General features: G+C 48.8%; 1 protein-coding gene across 3 annotated transcripts in view; it reads right to left on the bottom strand.

Moving 5' to 3' along the window:
* The window catches only part of BMX (BMX non-receptor tyrosine kinase), a 49,602-nt gene extending 47,885 nt beyond the window's left edge, over positions 1–1,717 (bottom strand). Inside the window, exon 1 of one of the 3 annotated variants that reach the window (XM_034999928.1) lies at positions 1,517–1,717. Coding sequence is in view for 1 of the 3 variants with exons in the window: in XM_034999920.1 (XP_034855811.1) it covers positions 944–946 (3 nt within the window). In the remaining 2 variants the exon portion in view is untranslated. Of the gene's footprint in view, positions 1–943; positions 1,239–1,516 lie in introns of those variants that run through there. The other 2 variants (XM_034999949.1, XM_034999920.1) reach the window with 2 other exon arrangements.
* Between the last annotated feature and the right edge of the window lie 6,712 nt (positions 1,718–8,429).

The raw sequence follows: 8,429 nt of genomic DNA, 5'->3' as shown, positions 1-8,429 counted from the left end.
GGGGGGGTGGGTGGGGGGTGGAGGGGGGGGGGGGGGGAGGGGGGGGGGGCGGTTGTGGCAGGAAGACGCCGGGTGCATTGTCTTGTCCGCAAGCGCCTGCCCTGCACGTCGGTTTCAAGCTTTCAGTCCTGGGCTGGCTTACCTTAGATTTAGGGTGAACCAGCCCCTGACTGACTGTGTTCTTGTGCCACTGGGTTTCTTACAAATCAATACGTGGATGTCACTGCGGGTGTGGTCCACGGACTGACGGTATCAGCGTAGCCCGGGAGCTTGTGAGAAATGCAGACGCTCAGTTCCCACCCCAGACCCTGAGAATCTGCATTTTAGCGAGATCCCCAGGTGCCTCGTGTGCTCATGAGAGTTTGGAAAGCCCTGACCTAAACCGCGATGCACGCGCACTCCTTCTTAAATCCAGTGAACTTGTCCTGGTCCGCGAGAACTCTCAACATTATAACTGGCGGTGGCTGTTCCTGAAAGCTTCACCTCCCCCATCTTTCCATCGCCACCTAAAATCCCCCCAAACCCCAGACGTTGGAAGCCTTCAGAAACCTGAGAACAAATATTTGTAGTCAAAGTAACACCATAAAAACACAGATCAAATAAAAGCGGGTAAGACGAACATCTCGCTCTCTTTCTGGAAGCGGCCAGGAAGCCAGTATGCAAAGTCGCGGAAGGGCAGTGCCTGCGGACGAGGGGGGAGAGAAGCAGCAGAGGAAACGCGCTGAGCCCGCCCGAGCTGCGGGCCATACACACAACCTGACCGCCTGCCTGAGCGAGGTTGCTGAGCTGGGGGAGGACTTGGCAGTAAAACCGTCGCAGGCCTCCAAATTACAGGGTCTCATCCAAAGTCCCCGGAGGAGCCCCAGCTATTTCACATTCGCCATTCTGAACCCATTTGCCTGGAGGATATGACATCGTGTGGCCACCTGCCGCCGCAACGCACCATTCTGGCTCTATCCGCCGCCGGGGTCCACCGCCGTGCGGTTCCTCTGCTCTTGCCCGAACGCAAGCCCCAGCTGCCCTCCTTCCAGCCGCAGCAGCGAATGTCTCACATTTTCCCCGGCTGCTGGGTCAGAAATGGCTACATTACTCAGTGCCCCCAACACGTTTATTGTCCTGCAAGGGCCTTACACAATCCCACAGGAAACCACGCTCGACACTTAGCCAACACTTGTTGATCTGATTGAATGCAACAAAAACGGAGACAAAAGCCTATTTCATAAAGGTTCCAATTTTGATAACCACAGCTCCTGTTTTTCCCAGGCAGCCCTCGGGGACATGTGATAACCCTGTCTTTGTTTATAGAGCTCTGGGCTGCAAAGGACCAGAAAATAGCTCGGCAAAACCCCACTTCTGACGCTGGCTTCTCTCACGAATCAGGAAACCATGAGGTAACGCCGAAGAGCGCAGAGAATAAGCAATGAAAGCTTCAACTCAACACTGGACGAAGGGACGCTGCAGGAAATGTGGCAGAGAAGGACAGTTAATATGACCGAGAAGGAGCACATGTCCACACCTTACGTTATTAAGAAATCCAGAAGTGGAAAAGAGATCGCTTTGGCTCCGGGAGCAGGCACCACGCTTGCAAGGAGAAAGTGTGATTGTCACTCGACGTCATTATGACAGGATCGCAACTTTCGGCTTTCCTCATGCCACCCTCTTCTCTGGGGTGCACGGACTCGTCCTATGTGATAAACCTGACGAATCCGTTGAGGCTCTGCTATCCACAGCCGAAAGCCTCAATCATCCTTTTGGTATGAAGCTCATACACGGTCGGCTACTTTAACTTACTTGGCAACATCCATGGTGTGACGAAATCTCGGGTTGGCAGAGGAGAGCGAAGCTACCGACGTTCAAAGAGGTCTCCTCTTGAGTGGACACAGGACTAGCAACACTTCTATTTTCTTGTCATTCAGTCAAGTGTTCTTGAGCACCAACCATGTGCTAAGCATTCTGTTAGGGGCCGGAGACAGAAGTCAACAAAACAGGGGCCGCCCACATCATCAGGGGCCTTATGTCTCGTGGAGGCAGAACCCCAAGGAAAGGTTTAATTACAGTAGAGTGTGTGAAAAATAGCTTACAGAGCTATTGTCAATGTTTCTGTTTGAAACTGGAATTGGGGAAGGGGCAAAGAGTCCCTCAGAAGAATTCCCAAGAGGGGAGCTTACACCCTGATAGCAAATGAGCCACTGATGGACCCCAAACAGCTCTTCGGTCTCTGGGAATAAAGTAGGCAATCATTCAAGAAACTCAGGGTGAACCAGAGTACCCATTTATTTGGCCAAGTCACTATTCATTCACTTCCTCTGCCACCTCTCCCGGACCTTTCTTCGGCTCTGTATTTTCCATGTCTTCAGTTTCATTCTAACTTGTTGTGGCAACCTGCTATGTCGATTACATGATTTAATTTGTTCAAATGATAGTCTACATTGTCACCTGTGCCCGGTGAGACCCTTAGGAACGTGTTCTAAAGCTTGTTCCTGCAAGCCTTTAGCAGGCAACAAGCTTCTGCCGGGATGCGTCAGATAATTTGACTTCATGACGTAAGCAAGCTTGTTCACTTGGGAGTCCTAGCGCTTGTCTTTAACACAAGAAAGAACCTGATGGGATCCATTTTGTGTGTGAGAGAGAGGGAGAGAGGGAGAGAGAGAGAGAGCACGAAAGAGCCTCTTCTGGCTTCTGGCTGACCTTTGTGTTTTCTCACTTTAAAAAATGCATTTGACTCATGGCTTTAAAATGCCATCTATATGCTTATGATTCCAAATTTCAGCCAGCTCCTCTCCCCTGAACTCCAGACTTTCATTCGACTGTCACCTTGTCCATCTCTACTTGGAATGTCTAATAAACGTGTCTAACTCACCATGCCCAGTGCCGACCTCCCGGCTGACCCGCCCCCGCCCCCCCACACTACCTTCTCCCATTGTCATTCCCTCTCAGATAACAGCAACACAAATTTTCCCACTGCTCAGGCCAAAGAATGTGGAATCACCCTTGCCTTTTCCCCTTCCTTCGCACCCAGCATCCAGTCCTTCACACGATATGGTGAGCTCTCTCTTCAGAATATATCCCAAATGTGGCCACTTTTCACCGCCTCTTCTGCTACTTGCTGGTCTAAATCGCCACCGTCCCTCACCTGCAATGTTGCCCTTGCCTCCTGACTTCTCTCCCTGCTTCTGCTCTTGCTCCTGGAGGTCTGTTGGCCACTGGCTAGCCGGAGTGATTCTTTTCAATGTAACTCGAGTCCTGCCACTCCTCCAGTCTGAACTCTCCCTTGGTCCCTCCTCTTCTGGTCCACCAGTACTGTCTCTAACCTCATCTCATGATTCTTCTACCTCACATTGCCCCTCTGAAAGCTGGCCTCCTTGCTCCTCCTACAATATTCAGAGCACTGTCTGCCCCAGGGCCTTTGCATTGGTGGTTTCCTCTGCTTGGCAGACTGTCACAGATATCTGCCTGGTTCATTGGCTCATCTTGGGGCTCTGCTTCAAATGGCATCTTCCTAATGAGCCCTCCCTGGACCACCTTGTTTCGTCCTACCACCTCACTCCACCCAGCCTGCCAATGGCCCTTACTCTGCTCTATTTCGTCTTTCTCCATGGTGCTTAACACCTTAAAACCTGCTGCACGATTCATTTATTACCTTTCTGCTTTTACTAAAGAGTAAGCCCCAAGGGCATCTCTCTCTACGGCCTGAGCTTTTTTCATGGGCGTCTCTTCCCTGGGGGTGTCCCTCTGTAACCTCCTGCATTTATTCCCCTGGTGCTAAGATGATCTACTTGGAGGTTGGGATCAGATGTGAAGAGTCTACGCTTATGGGGCTGGAATGTTAATGTATCGCCTCTCCTAGAAATGCTTGCCTATTAAACCTCGGGCTCAATGGTGGAACAGTTAGACTTGGTCCTTATGAGAGGAGATGGGTAAGTGGGGGGTGGAGGTGGACATGAAAAGGTTTATTGTTTCTTTTTGTTAGCCCCTTTATCGATACGAATGAAATCTTTACAGAGCCTGTTGGCATGCTGTCAATTTTACTCTCACTTTTTAGTGGAAGGTAAGGATTTGGGGGCTAAGATGGGGTTGGCAAACTATGACCACAACCTGTTTTTGTAAATCAAATTTATGGGAACACAGCCACGACCATTCGTGATGTATTGTGCGTGGCTGCTTAGCGGAGCCCTTGTACCAGAGACCTTATGCCCGCCAAGTCTCAAATATTTACTATCTGGCCTTCACAGAAAAAAATTTGCCAACTCATGCTCTAGAAGAATCTTGCCAGCTGTGGAAGTGATCTGGTAGCTTGGAATTAAGTTCAACAGCTCAATTCAACAGACATTCACTGAACTGGACTGCATACCAGATGCCAGAGTTGGAAGTGAAGAAAGTAGGCAAGGAGGTATCTTTTTTTTTTTTTTTTTGACATTTTCAAGTTTTATTTGATTAGTATGGTAGGAACAAATCCTATAAAAGTTAAACTAGAGTAGGGCGCCTGGGTGGCTCAGTTGGTTAAGCGACTGCCTTCGGCTCAGGTCAGGATCCTGGAGTCCCTGGATCGAGTCCCGCATCGGGCTCCCTGCTTGGCGGGGAGCCTGCTTCTCCCTCTGACCCTCCCCCCTCCATGTGCTCTCTCTCTCTCTCTCTCATTCTCTCTGTCTCAAATAAATAAATAAAATCTTTAAAAAAAAAAAAGTTAAACTAGAGTAAAACACACATTTCTCCAACATATCAAAGGAGGTATCTTTATGGAACCCTTCCGGCCACGATTCCCACTTTGATTCAAATGGTCTTTCCCAAAAGTTTATCATGGGAAATTTCAAAATACAGAAAAGTTAAAAGAATTTGTACCGTGAGTACCCATACACCACCATCTAGATTCTGCAATTAGATTTTGCTAAACTGGCTTTGTCATATATCTGTGTATCCATCTCTCTATCCATCCATCGATCCACATTATTGGTCTTACTGTTTCTACTGCTATTACTATTCTTACCATTGTTGTCATTTTCTGGTGCATTCAGAGTAAGTTGCAGACATCGGTCCACCTCAAACATTAACTAGATAGAGGTTAATTCAAATTAGCCTTTTATTTGAACTCCAATACTGTGATCTTGAAAGCAGCCTCCATTTAGCCAGAAGACACCACCATATAAAAGCTGAAAGTGAGAAAGGTTATCAGGGTGACGGAGGTAAGTATCAGGGGAATCATTCACCTAAATGTCTCCACTTCCTTGGTTCAGAGATGGATCAGCCTTTCAGGGCCAAGAACATTTTACTTGTGAATTCTAGGAAATTTCTGTGGCTCAAAAGAGAGGGTCATGAGCTGTTCTTTTCTGGAATGCTGCCAAAAACCCATGGGAAAGATAGGAACACATTATGCGTTTCACGCAGTGGTGGATCCCATGTAACTTCTGGGGTCAGAAGGCTGGGTGATAGAAGAGACCCGGGGTTGTGCAGATTGCCCTCACGAGGGTGGAAGTGGGAGTCACAGATACCCCTCTCTGATGGATGTATTTGGATGTCCTCAACCAGCAGCCCATTAATGACCTTCATAAACTAATGTTTACAAAACAATCAGTGTCTGGTTTGGAGCCAGTGGATTTCCTGGCTTCGGTGAGTCTGAATGCCTAATTTGGAATATTCCAGAGACATTTGTCATTTCATGAAGAGCCGCAGTAGTGCTCTGGGAGGCAAGTTACTAAAACCTGACCAATCTGCGAGAAAGCATTTTTGAGCTGCGTGCTAGAAGGAGACAAAAATTGGACATGAGGAAATATGGAAGACGTCCGTGTATTTCTATAAAATACATCTTGGAGAAGAAAATCAGTAAGTCAGACAAAAGAGGAAAATACAATTTTTGAGAAAAAAAGGTCAAATAAAATATGTCGACATGTGTGGGTCTTTAAAGATTGTAAGGGTGTTATTTAGAATCATTTAGGGAAGGTTCTTCGTTGTCACATCGGCACAGAGTTTTCTTTATGCTTCCCAGGAGCCTGAGGGCCGTTGATGATGTAGCTACACACTCGGATATCCACACACGTTGGACATCTCCATCTGGATGGCAGATGACAGTGTGAAAAGTGTGCCAGGCTCCACGTACAGGGTCACGCTGCTCATCTCCAAAGTGGGCCCCGCCAGTGAACAGTTCCATGCCCTGTATTCCATCTGTAAACATTTGCCCCTCTCTGACCTTGCTTTGTCCTTGGTTTCGGTCTTCTAGCTTTTCAGCCCCATTCTTTTCCTCCACGGGGTCTGCAAAGAGAGCTCCCTGCCTTGCCCTGACCAGGCAGGCCCTCGGACTTAGTTTGCCCCCATGACTGGCCTCTCAAAGACAAGAAAAAAAGGAAGCTCTCACCCCTGGTACCGTTTCGAAGGTGGAGGGGGTTCTGAGGCCCAGAGGAGACTTTGAAAAGGTGGTCAAGGGCGCCTGGGTGGCTCAGTCGTTAAGCGTCTGCCTTCGGCTCAGGTCATGATCCCAGGGTCCTGGGATCGAGTCCCACATCGGGCTCCCTGCTCGGCAGGAAGCCTGCTTCTTGCTCTCCCACTCCCCCTGCTTGTGTTCCTGCTCTCACTATCTCTCTCTCTGTCAAATAAATAAATAAAATCTTTAAAAAAAAAAAAAAAAAAAGAAAAGGTAGTCAACTGAAAGCACCCCCAAGAGCCTTACAAATCTGCTAGAGAAGTGGGCAATGATGTACAGTGAAGCCGTTCTCTTCTGCTTCCTTTTAACGCAAAGCTCTCCTTGCAAATGCTGCTTATAACAGAGGAGCCTTCCAGGACCCCTGAACTCCAGACTTCAGTGCTGTGGCCCGTGGTATGCAGCGCTTCAGCTCTCAAGTCAAGTTTAAGAATTGTTTATCTCGGGGCGCCTGGGTGGCTCAGTCGTTAAGCGTCTGCCTTCGGCTCAGGTCAGGATCCCAGGGATCGAGCCCCGCATTGGGCTCCCTGCTCAGCGAGAAGCCTGCTTCTCCCTCTCCCACTCCCCCTGCTTGTGTTCCCTCTCTCGCTGTCTTTCTCTGTCAAATAAATAAATAAAATCTTAAAAAAAAAAAAAAAAGAATTGTTTATCTTGCTGGATGGCTGGTCACCTTGGTAATAACATTTAAATGGACACATCCACTTTCTAAAAGGGTCAATATTTGTAAGAGCGTTTCTTTAGCCCAGGGAGCTTTGAAAACCCACCTCGTCTCCTCTTGCACAAAAGTATATTTTCCAGTTGTCTATCATCACCAAACAAATGATCTAGAAACCAAGTGGCTTAAAACAACCGTTTTTATTTGCGCAGTGGGGAAGGACGCATGGGGTGCTCCTGTCGTATCCACGTGGCACGGGCTTCTCCCCGGATGGTGGTCTCAGAGCCACGGCTCTGCTCACAGGCCAGCTACTCCCAGGAGGAGGAAGCAGAAGCCACCAGGCCGTCTCAGAGCCATGCCCACAACTGGCACAGTGTCGCTTGCACTGTATTGCACTGGTCAAAGCAACCAGAAGCCCTGCTTAGACCTGGAAGAAAAGAAGTAAACGCCACTTGCAATGGAGGGAGTATCGAAGTCACATGGCAGAAGACATGTCTCATGGGACATACTGTTGCAGCTGTTATAGGAAAAGAGAATCTTCTACCCCAAGATGATAAACAATGAGTCTGATCAACAGGGGGTGGTTGTGATTGTCGCAGGCTGGCCTGGGTTCAAGGACCCAGAGGGTTCTCACAGGACCAGCCAAGAGGGGCCCGGCTGCGTGCGGGATAGAAATCAACAGCAAGCCAGGAGGAAGGGAGAGCAGAGTTTATTGAAGACAGAGAGAGAGAGCACATACTGAGTGGCTGGGAGACCCAGAAAGGAAGGGGAGTGAGTCTCGTCTTTGCTCGGGGTCTGGAGTTTTTATAGAAGACAATGGTCTGGTGTCGCGTCCTCTCAGGCATCCAGGAACTGGTCAGAACAAGGAGCAGTGCTCTGATGTCCTCCATAAGTCACTTATGGAGCCAGGGGTCTTGGCGTCAAGGTGTCTGGAGTCAGAGGTCTTGGAAAAAGTTCACGATGGCCCGCCTGGTCACTCTGTAGGTGTTATCTATTGCGCTGGAAGACTCCAAAGAAATCGTTAAGTCCTTGACCTTTAGAAGGGGGACATAAGGCGGGGGTGCAGGTCCTAGCAAGAACAGAAGCAGGAAAAGGAGAAAAAAGGTAGTTTTTTTCCCATGGAGCCCCTTCAGCTTCCCTGTCTCACAACGATGGCCATGTTAAACATCTCACCCAGATGTGAGGGGAAGGTTTCCCACCGGCAGTGACATGGAAACTGAGCTAAAAGACGAATGGGGATAAGCCAGATCAAGGAGAGAGAAAATTGCAGACAGAGGCACAGCAAGCCAACAAGTGGGAAAATACACGTTCCAGAGCCTAAAAGAAGTCAGCCTGGTGGAAAGAGGGAGTGGAGTGCCTCTGTGT

Source organism: Mirounga leonina, unplaced genomic scaffold, assembly GCF_011800145.1.
Source record: "Mirounga leonina isolate KUSES-001 unplaced genomic scaffold, KU_Mleo_1.0 Mir_101595, whole genome shotgun sequence".
NCBI classification, from domain to species: domain Eukaryota; kingdom Metazoa; phylum Chordata; class Mammalia; order Carnivora; family Phocidae; genus Mirounga; species Mirounga leonina.
The sequence above is the reverse complement of the archived record's forward strand: the minus strand, read 5'-3'. Positions and strand labels throughout refer to the sequence as shown.